Raw genomic sequence first — 20,265 nt, 5'->3', positions numbered from 1 at the left:
GCCCTCCACTCCCTTTCATGTTCCTCATAATGATCCAGATCAGAACCGTACTCATCGTGCTAGGTAGGGACGCGAATTTAGAAAGTGTTCCTTTTGGGTAAGGGTGGAGCTACAGAGGAACTCTGGGCATTTTGAGCAGTTTGATAATTCTGTGGGCAAGTCTGCGGATTGGTATTCTGATTTAAGTGGTGGTGGGGTATTTGGAGATTGAAATTATTTTGGTTTTGATTTTGCGGTGGTGGAGCGGTTTGATGGTGGGTATGTTGAGGGTGGGGTGGCATTTGGGATGGTTGTTTTGAGGAGGTGGTGGAGTTTGGTAGGATGCGGAAGCATATTAGGGATTTTGTGTAGTCAGATCTATAATCGACGGATTCTGAGAAGGTGTAAATGGTTGGATCTGGGCTAAGTCCATATTTGAAGAAGGGAAGTAGATTGGAGGTCTCCCATCAGCGGCGTTAGCGTCAAAAGCTGGCGGAGGCAGATCCTATATCCTTTGCATTTCCACCCTTATTTCTGCAATCTGTTGCATCAGCTGCAGAATCAATTCATTCTGGTCCGCTACGGTGGGTTGATCCACCACAACATTAGTAAGACTTACTTCTTCATTACTATCTCCCATGACTGTCTTTCTTTTGTCTGAATCTCATTTAGGGAAGGAATCTGCGGGACCTTTTGATCTTGTGAAATAGGGATGATCTGTCAGCTTTCAATTGACACAGATTAGTTTCAAAGTACCTGAGAGTGAAAACAACTCAAAGGCGGTTTTTTTAATGCATATTCAAAATACAAAATGCATAATATCACACAGAGAGCAGATAAACATAAGTTGCTTTGTTTGATGATATCTTCAACTCACGAGTAAGGACGAAAACACATTTTTTTAACAAGCAGGAGCTTGCTTGTCTTAGTTTTGACACTGTCATGGAAACGCTAAATCACATTAAGCTAAGGTCTTCTTGCAGCTTTTTTTTAATGTCCGTTGATTTGGCCTTCGTATCTTCTCGTAACATGAAGGGGAGAATGAAAATTTTCACAGATAGGGGTCGGGCCTAGAAAGGCTGCCTACGTATCTCACAAGGAAAATTCAGGCCCAACGTAGTTCGAGTACAAGATAAAACATTTTCATTCATTCGTTCATTACGATTACAAGAAAATTAAAAGGCAACAATAGAGTTCTTAAAGATAAAATGATGACGACACACTAGTCATTTTCCTTCTTGTTGTAGCATCAGTCTCCTCCTTTTATATGGCCTAGGAATGGAGGCTTGTAAACAATTTCCTCATCGGCGTCTTCCCCAATCTCTCCAGGGTGAGCGTTATTGGGATCACTATTAGCCCCTTGGCGTAGAAAGGGTATTTTTCACACATTTTCTGAAGTTTATCAATCACCTTTTTATGGAAAGCTTTGTTCTTCTTCCTCAAGGCAGCCATACTTTCTCTCATGGAAGTGAATTCTTCCATTTCCACTGTCAGCTCTTCATCAAGTGACATGCTTTTAGCTAACAGAGTGGCAATCACCGATTTTATCCTCACCTCTCTCGCTTCACTTTCTTACACTTTCAACTGAAACATGTCCAACTTCTCTTGCAAGTCCTCAGTCTCCATCTCAACATCTTTCTTTCTCTTAATCTGTGATGTTAGATCCTCATCCAGCGTCACGTTTGCAGCTTTGTAGATTGCGGTAGCCATGTCGACTCTGAAACCCTTCCTCCTTGGCTTTTTGAATTTCTTGAGTGATCTGTTTGATCTTTCTTTGTAGTTCTTCTCTAGTGAGTTCCATCTGAATGTTCTTACCTCTGTCCATAGGAGTGATTTTTTCCAATCCAGAGATGGTAGAATGAATGTTTTACGAATTGTGCTATAGGAGGTGTCTTTTGAGTGAGAAACTTGAGACTCAGAAATTTTGGTCGGACATTTTGTAATAGAGACTTGTTTTTCTATATCTTCTGGAGATTTTTGTCCATAGCAGTGATTTTTTACTTTCCTAAACATGCTTGTGACCCTTTTATGCCAGGGGTAGGCCTATTGAATTGAAGGATGTATATGCTTTTTAAACCCGATTTATTATCCACAAAATACTTCATTAATAGCATCCGAAATGTCTGATAAACATAAAGCAAAGAGACAGTTTTAAAAAATTACAAAACAAAGTACAAATAAAGAAGTCCCATGCAGGGGATGGTAAATAAAATTCAAGCCTCATCTGATCCTTCGTCAAGTCTAGTACTCTTGGTGATGTTGACCTCTTTCCACATAGTATATATGTTCGCCCCTAGATGATCTCTCGTTAATCGAGCTTCTTATTGATGTTTGAACCCTTCTATCGACTGAATCTGTTGTTCCATGCTATCATCTAACTCTGTCATGCACTGTCTGGCTCTTCGTAGTTCTTGTTTCAACTGAGCTATGACTTTGGTGTCTTTTGAGTGACAAAGTTGATGTTGTAATTCATTTTATCAAACTTCTCTTGAAGTCGGTGAAGTCGGACTATATGTTTGGCTCCAACATCTGCAATAATGTGGGGAACGTTTGGACCAGGCTCAATAGTTCCAGCGAAACTCTTTTTCAACCATTCTTTCTACTCCTTAAAACACTCTGGACGAAACCTCTTTGGTACAGGTTCACCCAACACTTTTCGAGATTGCCACATCCTAAGTATGTCTTCAGCAAATGCAACTCGTCCATTCTCGTGATCTGTTTCAAATTATCTCATATCTGCGATAAGGGGAACCTCTTGTTTCCCTTCTACTTGCCTTAGGACTCGACCAGGAGCATATGGTCTAGTCCCTCTTAACAGAGCAAATACTAAGTAAGGGACTTTTTTTGTTCGAACCACCATATTCTTAGTTACCACCAAACTGTCTATTGACAACTGTACATCTTCTTCTCTCAACCCTCAAAGCCTCAGATACCAAATACTTTCTTCTCCAATCTTATTGCAACGATTGTAGTACAACCACCAATTATGACCATGTAGCTAGTCTGTCTGCTTTAGCAGATATGGTTCTTTTGGATTATGAGTCTTGATCAAATATCGCATCATCCACCACTGTAGTATCAAATTACACCCTTGAAAGAAGTGTTCTCCGCTCTGATATTTGTCTAAAGCCCTATAGATATCGACCAAAATCATAGTCACTAAAGTGTAGTACTTTGTTGATGATTTATAGTTCACTACGTAGAAGATGGCATGAGTGACCATAAACATGCTAGAATGAATAGTGTATTTTTGTCCTTGAGGGAAAACACTCATTCCAATTGAACATATTGTGAATGCGAGGGGACACGTCACTCTCCATTTTTCTTTTGAAATGAACTCATCCTTATATTTCTAATAAGCCCTTGCACATCCGAACCAATACTATAGTTTTCTAAAAGTTATATTTGGGCTGGGGAGCTTGTCCATCCACTCGGTTTTAACCAATGACAATTTTTCTCTAACTTTAACGAAATCCCATATTATAGTATTTAGGAGATTTGTATCTGGATGTCGTTTCCTTTTGTTGCACATGGAGACCTTTTGTAACTCGTGAGGACTTCTTCTATTGTTAGCGTCAAATCTACTTCTCCAAATCGAAAGATCATATGCTCACTATCCCAGAATTTAACCATTTGTCAAATTAGGTCAGGCCAAGTATTCATCTCTGGCAGTGAGGGGAGGTAACCTATGTGTTTCTGAACGATCATTTTGTCGTTGTTGTTCATGAACCTCCACCATACTTTGAGGATGGGATCGGGGATGGTAACCATTCTTGTTTTCAAAGGCTCATGTGCCGGATTCATCCTAAAAAATAACATACAAAGATTAGTTAACCCTACCCCCGTAGACAACAAATCATTTTAAAAAAACACATACATCCTTCAATTATCACAAAAGCATGGTTGTCTATTTTTGGTAATTCGGGCCAAGTAGACAAAAGGTTGACTTATAATGGGCCCCACACACCTTGAGTGTTGAGTCGTCCTAGTTTGAATGCTCCTAAATTCAGAAATTTGGCTCGGTTGTATTCTAGTTGACTAGGAGTGACTTTTGAAAAAACCGGGAACCCAAAAAGACAATTTAGGCAGGAACTTGCGACAGTCATTGGACGCATAACGGACCAATAAATTGTCACTAATTCCGAAAGAAAGTGAGTATAAAAATGTCCGGCTGCGATTCCGCGAACCGCCTTCAATATACTATACAATATATATCATAAATATGCCATGATACGCAATGCCAGTTTATAATTTAAACAAACTAATCACATATAAACAATTCAACAATAACACTTCGTCCAAATAATCAAATCATTTTTGTTAGAACTTAATTAATCCCTAGCAGAGTCGTCATTTCAGTTTTATTAAAAATATATAAGTAAAGTAAAAATGAATAAGTTTCAAAAAATCAATTTATCTTATGATTTAAGAGAAATTAATTTTCCAAATTGACAGAGTCGTAACTTGATTTTTTAGTAAAAATCAAGAAAACATAGAATTATTTTCCAAAGATTTAAACAGATAAAAATCAGTTGAAAAAGGGTTCGAAGTTCATATGTTCATTGCGAGAAAGTGTTAGGCCCTCGAAATGTCTGCTAACTCACGGTTGACCGGTGATTTGACTAAATGACCATTTTAAAATAGTTTTCAAATATTATCTAAATAAAGTGAATTTAGATTTTCTTGTTGATTGATTTTATTACTACTTCACTTTACTTAACTATTTAAAGGGAAATAAACTAAAATGAGAGATTTCTAAATGAGAAGAATATAAAGTGTAATTCACCATCCTATATCCTGGTATTCTTTTAGGCCTATAAATCATTTTTTTAATTGTATACCAGTGTATACAAAAAGTATATCGCCTGTTTTCAGGCCTTCCTAGGTCTGGAAAGTTTGATTTCAGCCTGCGTTTATCATCCCCCGCCTGTACTTCGATTTGATTTGGGAGAACAAGATTGAGCCTCTTTAGCTCAAGGTGAAATAAATTTAAATAATGGAGTAATCCGATGGACTCGCTCAAAAATTCATGCCAAACAAAAGAGTAAGAAAAAATAATTAATACACACTAGAGGAAAATTAATTCATGCACAATCATCAGTCTTAGTACAACCAGAGAATATGAAGGCTTGCCATTAAAGGTGCAGAGGATCACACAAAGAAATCAATGGCAATAGCTGAGTGCTTCATAATGCTAAAACCATTTTTGCCCTTTCAAAATTTGAACAAAGAGGGTAATGAAGACAAAGGAATATTAAACCAAGTTTAGCATAAATTTTACGCACTAGGGCATACATTCAAAGGAACCTAGTGACATATGCTTTAAGCAAAGCACAGATAGAAAACAAAAAAAAAGATTACTGATGGTATGCAACTAACAGATAAAGGGTCACTACTCTCGTTGACTACAAAACAAACACCTTGGATTAAATCTAATACCGCTATATACTATGCATCGGCAAAATGTTGCTACAGCTGATGCGTATATCGCAACATTCATCCGTTACAACATTTGAGTCATATGCTTCTACGTATAATAATTTGTGGCAACATATACTTTTAAATAATGATTACGTTCGAGTGTGCTTTTAGATATATTATATGTGGCAACATATGCAGCAAATGTTGCTACAGGCGAATCACAACATGTGGCATATGTTGCTACAGATGGTTCGCCTGTAGCAACATTTGTTGCACATGTTGCCACATCTAGTATATCCTATAGCAACATTTGACATGTGTTGACACAGAAACAAAGAAGAGCAACAAACCACGCATTAAGGCATTTCTAAATAAGATTATATAATAGAGATTATCCTCAAATAAGAAACAACATTCATCAAAATTCAACAACATAACGCTTAACACTCCTTATGGGGCATTTCGATTTGGGCATGTAGTTTTTTTGTGGTCAAAGTCCCTACATACTGAACACTTATTTTTCTTATTGGAAATGATTCACCAACTCCACACCGTCTCTTATATGTCCTTCTTCTGGGTTTACTTGGATCAACGTATGGAGGAGGTATTTCTCTCTGTATGATATCCAAAGGGACAATCCAAGAATCTTCAGTTTGCACCAGGTGAATTTCCTGACAATATGCCATTATGTATTTTTCCACTGAATAATATGGAGAGGAGTACAGGTAAATCTGATTTCCTAAAATTATCACCATGTTGGGATCAAATCGCTGCCATGGCATGTGGACAAGGTATTTTGTCCAAATCAAAAACTCTACAAGTACAAGTTCTTCTTTGTAGATCCACAGTAGCAACATCTCCATGACCAGTGACACTGAACTTGTATTTAGCGATTTGATGGGCCAACAACTTGTTGTCCGCGTTGACATACTCTGATAAGTCTTTTTCAATTGAAGGAACAAATCTATTTGCGCAGTGCACCAGTTCCATATGCCTCTGGTGAAATAACAATGCAAATCTCTGATTTATTTCATCAAATAGAGTGACAATGGGAAATTCTCTTTCAATATCAAACATAGCATTCACCAATTTCGTGATGTCTGATTTCATAATGTTATATTTACACAACAACAGATAAAAATCAAATAGAACACATAAAGTAAAAATAAACTCAATTGAAATTATACCTATTTCCTGGGCAAAATGTCCTACTCCATGTGTGAAATCCAATACGTTCAAGATTTTCAGCGGTCTTTGGTACCAAATCTCTTATTTGATTGAAATGATCATTGAAGTCACATATATCGTACGCCTTTGCTGCTTTATAAAAATGGGCAACTACCTTTGAATTGTGAAAGTTATTTCGAATATTTTCCCTAAGGTGTTTCATATAACAACCATAATGAGATGCAGGGTAGATTCTTGAAACCATCTTTCTAATATTTGGATGCCTATCAGAGATAATGCACAAGTCATCGGTATCACCTACAAAGCTTCTCATATTTTAAAAAAAATATTCATATGAGGCATCACATTCATTGTCCACGACACAAAAAGCCACTGGAAATATATGATTCTCGGAATTTTGTTTCACCGCCGATAGCAAAACTCCTCTGTACTTGCTCCTTAGAAAGGTGCCATCAACGGCTATTACTTTTCTCATTTCTTGAAAACCAATTATCAAGCAGCATATGATACAAAGAAGTACTGGAACCTCCCATTTTCATTGAGCGTCAATGCCGTCTTGCTTCATGAATTCGCAACTTCAAGCATATACCGATACGCATTAAGCACTACATACCCGTGCTCATGTGTTCCCCTAACATTAGAATTAGCATGCTCCATGCCCTTAGAAATCTTCCAATAGCTTACCTTACAAGTCAATTCTGTGCGGAATTGATTTGACATGTCTCTTGTGGATGGGCCTTTACCATTGGAAATCTATTTTCAAAGTGCTTACCTATGACTTTTACCGTGGCGTGGGGATTATGGCTTGTAAGATGCTCTTAACCTCAAGTATGGTACTTTCATAGATTATAATGGCAAACCTATCACTACTTGTAAATTTCACAGCCCTCAGCCACCAATTGCAATCCGGATATGAACATTTAAAGGAAAACACGTTACGAGAATTGATCACCTTTTTCGGTCTAAATTTTTTTTTCAAGCAAGCAATTTTTAATGAATTTGTCAGTTCTTGCTTGTTCTTGAATGTCATTCCCTTATAAAATCCTATTTCATCATCTCTAACATTATTCACACGTGAAGTTTGAAAAGCACATGGATTATTGCTTATAGCTGTGGGAGCAAACTTGCTCTCAAGGTTTGACCCTTCAGCTTGAGCTTCACCTTCACTTTCACCTATTCCAATGTCATCATCAGGATTATTCATGTCTACAGGATGAAATTCATCATTAACCATATCTTGTTGGCCTAGGTCTACATTATGATCCTCCTCGATAGAAGTTTCTTCCACGTAGACTCTTAATATTGGAGATTTCTCTGTTCCTCCCAAATAAACACTCAAACTAGATTGATCAGTTATTCTAAAAAGTAAAACCTTCTCATTATGAAAAAAATGGAGAATGTAACTCATGACAAGATTTTGCGGTTAACAATTCTAACCATACTTTTGCACGACTAAATTGAAGAAATCATACAAAATATTTCTTTCGATATACATCCCTACTAAACCGGCACCTTATTTTTTACCATCCTCCCAACGCAATATGAATCGATCTTTCTTCTCGACCCATTCACCACGAGAATCAATTCCTACAAATAATGATATTGTACCTGAAGAAAATAATTGAAAAAAACAATTATTAATTACGAAGAATAAGCATATGTAGCAACATATGACTATTCTGTGGCGATATTTGAGTCATATGTTGCTACATATGACTGTTCAGTTTTGAAAAATAAATCACTTGTTGCTACATTTTTTATTTATATCATATGTAGCAACATATGACCATTCTGTTGCGAGATGTAAGTCATATACATATCCGTTGTGAAAAATTAATCACGTGTTGGTAAATTTTTTAGTTATATCATATGTAGCAACATATGACTATTCTGTTGCGAGATTAAGTCATATGTCGCTACATATGACTGTTCTGTTGTGAAAATAAATCACATGTTGCTACATATGACTATAATATGTTATAATAGTCAACTGTTGCAATATATATAACAATATGTTGGAAACGCGAATGCAAATTATTGAAAAAATTGCAGGTACCCAGATCAGATGATAATGAATTGATTTTAAATAACTATAAATTGTACTTACCAGAAACAATGGTGTATAATGCTTATGCAATAATTCCAATTGAACAAAATAAAATTTGGTCCACCATTTACAGATTAGGTAAAAAACTTATTCAAGAAGAAAAAAGTACAAGCACTACCAGCAAAGACTCGCAATGTAGGAAAATAAGAAGAAAAAGAAGAAGAAGAAGAAGAAGAAGAAGATGAAGAGAGCAAGAAGAAAGGCAAAGCAAGCAAGCAAAGACGAGGGTAGAAGAAGAAGAAAAGGACGAATACGACAGCTGGAGGCAGGGGAAAAAAGCTTTTATTTCCTCTTTTGGCTCGATCTTTGTCCACAAAAATTGGTTAAATTAGGTTTGGTATAATCAAATTTACCATTTTACCCCTCATTTAATTCCCACCAAAAGTTGGTTAAATTAGGTATTGTGAAATTACCCTTTTACCCTTCATTTAATTCAGTGGACCAAACTGTCAACTTATAAACTCAAGGGCAACTCCACAACCCTTAATCATTAATCACATAATTGTCACTTACACCCAATATTCAAGATTTATGTCACCACCCATTTATTTTGAAATCTTAATGTCACTTTTTTAAAGAAATTTCGTTTTAGTTGCTCCATAATTTTGCAAATTTAAAAATAAATATTAAATATGCAATTTTAGTTTCAAAATTTTAATTGAGGATAGTAATTAATTTAAAATTTAAAAAAAAACATGCATCACGTCAACTAAAATAATTCTAAAGAGTAGTTTTAGTGGGTAGTTATTAGTATAAAATTTTAAAAATACAACATTTTTTATTTATTAAAAAAATGCAGATAATAATAATATATAATGGAAAACACGGTTAAAACATATTTTCAAATAAATAAAATTAAAATAACTAAATATAAATCATTTTAGAACAATTTTAAAAAATTAGTCTCATGTATTTAGAAAAAACTGCTTTTATTTTTAATTTTTTCAAAAAATTTATTTAGTTTATATATTTATTGAAACATAGATAAAATTGAAACTAAAAATTAAATTGCAAACTTAAAATGGAAAAATGGAAAACATGGACAAAAAATTTCAAAAAACACACAAGAAGTAGTTGAAGTTTGAAGGAAAAATATAGAGCTTTCAATATGGGCTAGTCCATCCTATCCGGGCTAACTCATACAAGCTTTTACATTTTATGGGTCAGGTCGGGCTAGCCCATTATTATAGTGGGCCAGAAAATGGTCGGCTCAAACCACAAGTACGTGCGCTACAGGCTTGACAGGTCAGCCCACTTTTTTAAAAAAATAACTCATTTAACAAATACTTTAAAAATAAATTAACACAAAGACTTATTTTTTTAATCCAACAAAGATCAAAGTCTTCAACTAAACTGACCCACGTTTTCACAAAATATTAACTCTTTATCTATTTCACCTTTACCAATTCACGTAAAAAATTTCCGCATAATGACCCATCATTTTCCGGCAACAATTTCTTCAAATAGAAGACAAAATTGATCTTCCCAAGGAAGAAATTCGACAAGAACGATAAGATTTTATTCTAGTTAAACATTTACACAAGCGAAGAAGAAACATGATCCAACGAATAAAGATAAATCATTGAAAATTAAATCTAAACATTCATATAAAAGGGTAAATTTGTCAAATCTAAATTAATTTATATTTATTTAAATCGGTTTAAAGAATGGTTACAAGAAAATGAAAATAACAGAGGTAGACGTAGTATCGTAAACCATAGGAAAGGTGAGTGTTAAAGAGCGAAGCCTGGAGGGAAGTCTTTGAAATTATCTCTATTGAGTAAGTTTTTTTTCAAGTAAAAGTTTAAATATATAATAACAATATTAACCTAATTATTTTGAATTTGGACTCTCTTTAATTTTAAATTTTAATATTATATTATATTTTTTAGTTAATTATTATTGACCCACAGGACGGCCCTACCTATATTTTTCAAGCCCATCAAATCAACAGGTTTATTCAGGCTGAGATAAAAAGTTCTTTTCTTAAATTGGCTCCAAAAATCTTAGTCCAATCTTATTAAATCCGGGGTTAGGCCAGACCGGCCCAACGGACCTAGCCCATATTGAGGGCTCTAGAAAAATATTTTAAATTAATCCACGTACAATATAAAAAGTTTAAGATTGTAAATTAGTTACTTTTTATTTGAATTTAAAAATGGTTACCTAAAATTACTCAACCAGTCCTATATCCTTTATCTTTATATATTCATAAATAAAAAAATCCATGTAAAAAGATTATTTTTTTCTTTTTCAAAAATAGGCATCTACATTCTTCATAAATTATATTGCAAAATTGCAATGGTAAGGCAGCACAAAGAAGTCATCAACATTCTTGCATAGAGTAAACAGTGTTCTGTGTATGCATATATGTGAAGAGATCGTTTTTTATAAGTGTGACTTAGTTACATTCTTAACTATGAATGATTCAGTTACCATCATAAATTTTGTCAAATTTTTGTTAGATTATGGATACATTGCATGAGTATTTGAGGTTAGTCTGTGTACAACATATATTGAAGATATATTAAGAATAAAGACTTGCTTGAATCTCAATGGATTATATTTTAGAAAGATTTACCAATAATGATAAAACACAAAACTTTGAGTTTACTTATTTATAACTATATTTTTCAATGTTAAAGTTTATCATTTTTATTATGATCATGATGACAGATTCACTTTCAAAATATAATAAATTGTGTTCTTCAAGGTTAAACATTTACAAATAATTTTTACATGACACAGTAGACATTTCGAATTAAGAATAAATTATTTGAAAAAGAGAATAAAGTAACGATTATGATTATGAGGAATAACTACTTACTTTGTCTTTCAAATATAATTCAATTTGTACTTTGAAATGCATTGTTTATTTGTTACATCTTATTATCTATTTTCGTCTCAAAAGTTAAAAGTGTTTGAATATCTAATTAATTTTCTTATCTTCGTTTATATCTCAATTTATAATATTCTCTTATTATTATTATATAATTGTGTTGAAGCATACAGCTAAGGCCGTTCAAAATCGAATTGAAATCGATAAAGTCGAACCGACAAAAAAGTTATAGGTTTATAGTATTGGGTTATTGGCTTAGTGATTTTGATAACGGTTTTGATTTTATTTTTTTTGTCATCGGGTTATTGGTTCTTAACGGTTTAAAGTTTTTTCTTAACAGATTAACCGATAACCCGATAGTAAATTAAATATTTAAATTTATACCATTTTGTGTATAAACTCCTCGACTTAGAGTTTAATTTCCTACTTTTATTTTTGGTTGTCTCAAACACTTGATTATTCTACGATGTAAAAGTGTTTGCTTTTGAGAAAGATGTAACTTATGAACTCAAGTGCATGGTTTATTTTGGTTTGTCACCTTGTTTCTAATTGATTTTCAATATTTTTTCTTTTGGGTCAAATCTTAACGGTTAAACCGATAACGATCAAAAACCGATAAACCAATAACTGATAAGTCAATATCTTAATGATTCTATAACGATTAGCATCACTACAAACCGATAACCAATAAGCCAACCCGATAAACTTCAAAACAGTACCGAACCGACCGATACACAGTCCTACGTACTATGCAGTAAATCAGAATAGAAGCAGCATGAAGAAGAAGAAGAAGAAGAGAGGAAGAAGAAGAGATGAAGATGCAGAAGAAGAAGAAGAAGGATCTAGAACAGAGAAAATCAGAGTTGTATATTATATGAAATGTGTGTTACATGCCTATTTACATCAATGTATATATACAATAACTAATACTTATAACCACTATAACTAACTCTTAACAAACTAGTTATACTAATTACATATATGCCACATTGTTCAAGTGACACCTTCTTCAATACTCCCCCTCAAGTTTGGATGTATGAACAAGTTCATTACACCAAACTTGGATAACAAATATTCATGTTGAGATTTTCCTAAACCTTTAGTTAACATATCAGCTTCATGTTCCTTTGTATGTAGATACTTTGTTTCAACTAATCCTTGTTGAATTTTCTCACGTATGAAATGACAATCCAACTCAATATGTTTTGTTCTTTCATGTAATACTGGATTGGCAGCAATTTGTATTGCTGACTTACTGTCACTGTAAAAACTGACTGGAGTTTGAATCTTAGCTCCAAGCTCTTTCAACAGCTTAACTATCCATGTAATCTCAGCTATTGAACTGGCCATACTTCGATACTCAGCTTCAGCTGAGCTTCTAGATACTGTGGCCTGTTTCTTTGATTTCCAAGAGATCACTGATTCTCCCATCTTCACCATAAAACTTGAAACTGACCTTCTTGTGTGTAAACAAGCTCCCCAATCTTCATCACAATAAACCTTTAACTGTTTGGAGCTTTTGCTAGATAACAATACTCCTTGTCCTGCTTGACTCTTTACGTATCTCACAATTCTGAGTGCAGCATTAAAATGAGATTGCTTTGGTTGATGAAGAAATTGACTCAGTGTTTGAGTAGCAAATGCAATATCTGGTCTTGTAACATTAAGATACAATAACTTGCCTACTAGTCTTCTGTATATAATTGCATCTTCCAATAGCTTGTCTTCTTCTCCTTTTCCATTCATATCATCATATTCCTTAGTTGTTAATCTAACATATGGATCCAGTGGTGTAGAAACTGGTTTGGCAGCACCAAGTCCTACTTCAGAAATTATTTCTACAAGTGTGTACTTCCTTGGAACATTGGGTGACAGGAAAGTGAAAAACTTGTGTTAAGACACTAGGTGAGGTGTGGCCTAGCCTTTGATGCCATAGTAGAACTCTTGAATCAGATATAGATGGAGGTATGGATGGAAGACTTTGAGTTTGTGTTTCTTTATTCTCTTCTGCTGTGAAGCACTGCTCCTGTTTGTCTCTACTGACCTTTTGAATAGGTAAATGATAGAGACCTTCACTTTCTCCACCAATCCCCCTAACCTGCCCATTGTAGAGGCCCTGAAATATAACAAAGTCAGGAAAGAAGGAGACAACACAGTTTAGATCTCTTGTAAGCTTTGAGATTGACAACAGATTAAACTTGAAATCAGGAATTAACAGAACATTCTCTATTTTGTCTTGTGAAGTCAGATGACAAGATCCTGTATGAGTAACCTTGACATTATCTCCATTTGGCAAATACACTCTTCTAGGCTTATCTGATAAAACTTGTTGTGGGTATTCAAGTACAGTAGGCAAAGATGTTATATGATTAGTAGCACCTGAATCTATGATCCACCCCTGTTGTTTATCCCCAACTATAAGTGCAATATCATTACCTATTGAAGATGCATAATCTTGGACTATATTTGCATTTGCAGCACTTTTAGACTGTGAGCCTGACCCTTCTGTTCCTCCCTTAGCATTTGTATGCCCAAGCATTTGTAGAATCTGACTGTATTGATCCTGAATGACACTCAATCCTCTATTATAGTTATTATGATTTACTCTTCCATTGTAGTTTTGACTATAAGAATTGTTGCTTAAACTTTCTTCTCTATTAGAGTTAAACTCTTCTTGATCATTACTAATAGTATTATGAGCTGTATGAAGTTGTCTTTTATCATTATGATTTCTCCCTCTCCCATATGATGGTCCTTTCTTCCTTCTTTCAAGACCAGGAGGATATCCATGAAGCTAAAAACATACAGCTCGAGTATGTCATGTTCTATTACAATAGTCACAATACACACTTGAATAATAACTAGGAACATTAGGAGTTTTATGTTTAGGTACAGATTGATTTCGAGCAGTAAACATTGCATGCGATTCTACTTGTTCACTACTAACAGATTGTGTAATCTTACGCTGACTCTCTATCTCAATCAACATGGAATATTCCTTGTTAAGAGAAGGAAGAGGCATCATCATAAGAATCTGGCCTCTTGCTTGATCATATGACTCATTAAGACCCATGAGAAACTGCTGCAATTTTTGATTATGCATAAACACATTGAGACCTCTTCAACCAGGACAACCACAACTAGATATAGGAACCAAAGTATCATACTCCACCCACAGTTCTCTCAATCTAGAAAAATACACTGAAATTGTACTCATACCTTGACTGATAGTTGCAATTTCTTTGTGTAATTGATAAATTCGACTTCCATCTACTTTATCATACCTTTCACTCAATTCCTTCCACACTTCTGCTACATTTGTTGAGTAAACAATCCCACTAAGTAATTCTTTTGACACACAGTTCATTATCCACGACAGAACAATGGCATTACATCGTTCCCACAAATTCTTCATGTTTTCTCCATATGCTTCCTTCTTGCAAGATCCATCAATGAATCCTAGCTTATTTCTTCCCAAAATGGCTATTCTCATAGCTCTGCTCCACACCGAAAAGTTCTCAGATCCAGATAGCTGAATCGAGACTAACATAACACCTGAATTATCGATGTTATTCAAGAACAATGGGTGATTATGACTTAGTTTTTCTGGTAATTCATTATCAACAGCTGCCATTGTTGCTTCTACTTTTCAGACTGTGTTTAAACAACTTTTGATCCTAACTACTGCGATTGCTCTGATACCATGTGCAGTAAATAAGAATAGAAGCAGCATGAAGAAGAAGAAGAGAGGAAGAAGAAGAGATGAAGATGCAGAAGAAGAAGAAGGATCTAGAACAGAGAAAATCAGAGTTGTATATTATATGAAATGTGTGTTACATGCCTATTTACATCAATGTATATATACAATAACTAATACTTATAACCACTATAACTAACTCTTAACAAACTAGTTATACTAATTATATATATGCCACATTGTTCAAGTGACACCTTCTTCAATACTTACAGCTCTTCGTCGACATGTCTGTTTCATCCAAGAGTAATTTTACCATTCCACTATTTAATTGAGTTGAATGACGTGTGTCCATGTGTGGCAACTTCATATGTATTTCACTATTTCAAAACTCTCTTCTTCCCGCTTTAATAATGAAATTTGCCAGAAAGCTTAGATTGTGAGGACAAAAAGAAGAATCTGAAAAGTCTACATCATAGAAATATATATTTATATATAGCACATTTTATTGCAACAAATACAATTTTATTTTAATGGATGAAAATTGTATGGATTTTCTATCTTTATCTCTTACGAAAGTAAAATAAAAAATAATAATTTATGTTCATTTGTTACCGCAATTAATTTTAAAAATTATAAAGGTCAATTTAAATATGTATGCACGTCTCTTTTATGGTGAATTTAGAGAATTGGGATAACTGATTAATAACTATCTAAGACATAAACACTAATGATTGTAGTACACCTCTTCTCCTAAATCACAGGCACACAATAATTTAATTATCTCAACTCAAAATCACAAACATGAGAAACAAATACTTTTATTTTATGTTAAGTAAATTTATAATTTGATGAAGTAGGATTTTATTATGACTTTCTTTTTTTTGGTGTAATGTATAAATAGATTGATCAATAACGTGTTTTAAGAGATTTTAGCATCATATTAGAGTCACACAAAGCAACTCTAAAATTACCTAAGAATATCACAGACATGATAAGAATTAATGACAAAGAAATGAATTTCATCAATGGAATCATAATTAACCTTCACACCCCGAGCCTACACACCCTAGATGTGCCTTGAGCAAATCTTTGACCTGACTTACTTAACTCAGCGAAAGACTTAACTCAATAATAAGAAAGAATCATTCTTGCAAGAATAACTTAAAATAAAATGTCTTGGCCAAAATGACACTTAAGTCTCAAAAATAGAATATTTGTAATGAAAAATAAAGAGAGACTCAAATCTGACTATCTGAATGACTATCTATCTATGAAGCCTCTATAATACCAAATGAATGTTGGGACAAATCCCACAACATTTTGTAAATGAAAAGACTGAAAAACAATAATAAAAAGTCCTCTGGAATGCAAAGAGGCTCATCAATGACTCTGAGTGCTCAAACTGGATCAATAAGGCGCTGGATGTTGATCCTGGTTACCCTGCATCTACATCATAAGACGATGCAGACCAACTGCATCAATACATAAAATGTACGAGCATACGAGTTGGAATTCTAAACAACAACTTAAGCTCGAAAAAGGATAAGAAGAAACACTAATCTTGACTTTTCTCAACTCATGAAATATTGAAGTTAATATAAAACATTATATATATATATATATATAAAACAATGTAATCGTGCAATTTCTTGTAGTGTATGAAATCAAAATCGTGCAAACTTGGCGTCGTTGAAAAGATCTTTTCAAGGGCTTTCCAACCATATCAAGAATCACCTCTAATCCATTCTGAGCTAGATATTATAGCTGTTTAAAAATGATCAAAACTCACTTCTTAAACTTAGAAGAATTTTCCTAATTTTTCCTTTCTTTACAAAAGTGATTAATACCTTAAATACCAACAGATCTAACTCGAGACCAACATTAGAAACTACGAATCAACATCAATGGACATTCAAACAACTCAACCAAATAGGGATTCGACAAGATTCGTCAAGGATTCACTTCTAATAATGTCAACAATTCTAAAACCACTGAATTGAAGCAATATTTGTGTACGGAACCATTGCGATTTCAGCGCCCTTGAAACCATAGTCCAAGCTTGGATTCCTTCCTGCTGTCAGATTAGATGGCAACCCGTTGTTGTAATAGTCGTTGACAAGCTCTGAGAATTGGGCAAACATCAACTTACTAATTGATGCAAGGGCCAATCTTGTATTATCCATGGAGACACCAATAGGGGTTCCTTGGAAGTTGCCACCATGTAAGGCCTTATTTCTTGAAACATCGATCAATGGATTGTCGTTCACTGAGTTAATCTCCCTCTCGATCATCTTAGTTGCAGCACGAATGACTTCAATCTGAGGTCCAAGCCATTATGGAGATGTTCGGAGAGCATAACGATCTTGCTTTCGTTTTTGAAGAGGATCCATTTCATGGAGCTTCTGAGCTACCTTCACATAAGAGCTTCCATCCAAAATGTGTTCCATAATAGCAGCAGCCTCAATCTGACCAGGGTGATGCTTCAACTTGTGTGTCAAATAGTCAGTGAATTCGGGCTTTCCGTTCATCACTTCAGCAAATATCGCTGATAAAACTTCAGACATAAGAGCAAGGATATTGGACTCAAACAGGACTATTGATGCCATAGCAGAACCAACTGCTGTGCCATTCACAAGTGCAAGTCCTTCCTTAGGCTGCAACTCGAAAAATCCACCACTAATACCAGCCACGCAGAAAGCTTCCTCAGCATTAAGTTTCTCACCATTGGGTCCAACAGCCTTGGAATTAGGTCTGCCAGTGAGCAAACCAGCAATATAGGACAAAGGGACGAGATCACCCGAGGCAGTGATCGTGCCACGGAGAGGCAAACACGGGGTGATGTTGCTATTGATCAACTTAGTGATTGCTTCCAAGATCTCAAATCTAATGCCAGAGTAGCCTTGAAGCAGAGTGTTGATCCTAACAAGCATAGCTGCCCTTGTTGCTGAATGTGGCAATGTGTGAGATGATTCTATTCCATTACCAAAAACTCCAGCATTCAAGAACCTACAAAAAAATATCATAATTCATTAAGATCACATTTTAACTGAATTCATCCGAATCCCCTTCGCGTAAAAACAAAAAAAAAACTTTATCAATGGAGCAGTTAAGTAGTCGATAAGCTATGTATAACAAAAAATATTAAATTCTTTACATTGTTAGTATATATAACAAAAAAATATTAAATTATTTACATTGTTAGTATATATAACAAAAAAATATTAAATTCTTTACATTGTTAGTATATATAACAAAAAATATTAAATTCTTTACATTGTTAGTATATATAACAAAAAAAAAATAGTTTGTTTACCTAATAAGTTCTTTTTTAAGAGCACCACCATTTTTTGTTCTTCTATGAGATGTTGCTCCAAATCCAGTAGTAACACCATAACTATCTGTACCTTTACTCATACTATCCATAACCCAATCACTACTAGCTTTCACACCAGCCCTTGCACTTTCAGAAAGTTCCACTTTAACCCCATTACTTTTGTCATCAACATTTGCAATGGATGCAACTTGTGCAACTGACAAAGTTTCACCCCCAAGTTTCACAATTGGCTTTCTAAATTCATCCACCATCTTTTTCACTTCATCCAAATGGCTGCCTCTTAAAGAATCAGCAGCCATTTCCCAATTCAATGGATCATTGATTGATTTCTTGCACAAATCCATAGCTACTTCTCCATTAATATGTCCATTTTGTGCAATTGATGGTGCCATTGGATCAAGTAAATTGTTAGATTTGTAATGAAGAAATTTTAGTGAAGAGAAAATGGTTAGAGTTTATTTGTATGTATATAAAAAATGTTGTGAACTTATAAAACCTTTTATTTTGGTTGTGGTATATATATGTATCTATCATGTGGTGAGTATATATAGAGGAACAAATGATGGTTGGTAAACAAAATATGTGAGAGGGGGTTGCTAGGAAAAAACCAGTAAATGGTGAAATATGTGAGAGGGGGTTGCTAGGAAAAAACTAGTAAATTGTGGTTGTTGAAGATTAATAGTAGGTACTCCATTTTTACTTGTTATTATTTGACTTGATACAATTATTAAAATAATAATAAGTGACATAGGTATTGATTGATGTCCACTATTAGATCTTATAGGATGATCTAGAGAATAATATTTAATATTAATGGGTAAAACGTGGAAAAAATTACTCTCTCCGTTTCAAAAAGAATGAGTTTATTTCTTTTTAGTCTGTTTAAAAAAGAATGACATTGACCCCTTTCTTTTTTTGGAAACACTTTAATTTTTCATGTGACATGTTTAAGACCACAAGATTAAAGGACATTTTGGTACATTTGACATAACTTTAATTTAGAATCACAAGATTAACAAGTCTTCTTTCTTTTATTAAACTCCGTTTCAAGTCAAACTAGGTATTTTTTTTTAAACGAAGGGAGTATTATATTTTCTTAATTTATTAAAAATAACAAGTAAAAGTAATAATATATTTTAGAAATAATTGATCAGTAAAAGTGAATGGGGGAGGACTATGTATAATCAATTTTATTATAAGTTATGAACGAATATATATTTATTGAACTTTTGAATTTATTTGAAATAAGATTTTATTTATATTGGTCAATACACGGTATGAGTCAAACTTAACAACTAAATATATAGTACCAACCAAGTGATTTCCATCTTCCTTTTTTTTTCTATTTAAAAAATTGATTTTTAATGACTTTTTAAACATGGTATTGTGAAGGTTGATGGAAATGACGGCTTTGAATAGGAAAGACACTAGCAGAAAATAAATTGAGAAAATAGAAGAAAGTTTCTTTGTGAACCAAGTGGGTGCATTTTTGTTAGGTTTTTTTCAATATATATCAATCAATTAATTTAAAATATGTTTCAAATTGCATCCATACAAGAGTATTTTAATATGTGAAGTGTAAATGTGACAATTAATATTAATAAATGTATCATATGTCACGTTATGTATTATGTCAATTGGAGTGCATTATATATGTGTAGAATATGATCATTAGTTGTTATTTGTTAATAACTTTTGTA

General features: G+C 33.9%; 3 protein-coding genes across 3 annotated transcripts; all 3 read right to left on the bottom strand.

Moving 5' to 3' along the window:
• Positions 1-12,527: 12,527 nt before the first annotated feature.
• Positions 12,528-15,168, bottom strand: LOC138347350 (uncharacterized). Its single transcript, XM_069295471.1, has 4 exons — positions 14,754-15,168; positions 14,428-14,651; positions 13,457-14,328; positions 12,528-13,389 (listed from the first exon to the last, which is right to left on the bottom strand). The coding sequence occupies exons 1-4, from the start codon at positions 15,166-15,168 to the stop codon at positions 12,528-12,530; spliced, it is 2,373 nt and encodes a 790-aa protein (XP_069151572.1).
• Positions 15,169-16,954: 1,786 nt separating this feature from the next.
• On the bottom strand, positions 16,955-19,086 carry LOC138337110 (phenylalanine ammonia-lyase-like). The gene is made up of 2 exons (XM_069296296.1): positions 18,545-19,086; positions 16,955-18,237 (listed from the first exon to the last, which is right to left on the bottom strand). The coding sequence occupies exons 1-2, from the start codon at positions 18,955-18,957 to the stop codon at positions 17,565-17,567; spliced, it is 1,086 nt and encodes a 361-aa protein (XP_069152397.1). The 5' UTR covers positions 18,958-19,086; the 3' UTR covers positions 16,955-17,564.
• On the bottom strand, positions 17,214-17,522 carry LOC138347349 (phenylalanine ammonia-lyase-like). Its single transcript, XM_069295469.1, has one exon. It carries the CDS (start codon positions 17,520-17,522, stop codon positions 17,214-17,216), a length of 309 nt encoding a protein of 102 aa, XP_069151570.1.
• Positions 19,087-20,265: the final 1,179 nt, after the last annotated feature.

This window comes from Solanum lycopersicum, chromosome 3, assembly GCF_036512215.1.
Source record: "Solanum lycopersicum chromosome 3, SLM_r2.1".
NCBI classification, from domain to species: Eukaryota; Viridiplantae; Streptophyta; class Magnoliopsida; order Solanales; family Solanaceae; genus Solanum; species Solanum lycopersicum.
Note: the sequence above shows the minus strand (reverse complement) of the source record. Positions and strands in the feature narration are given on the sequence as shown.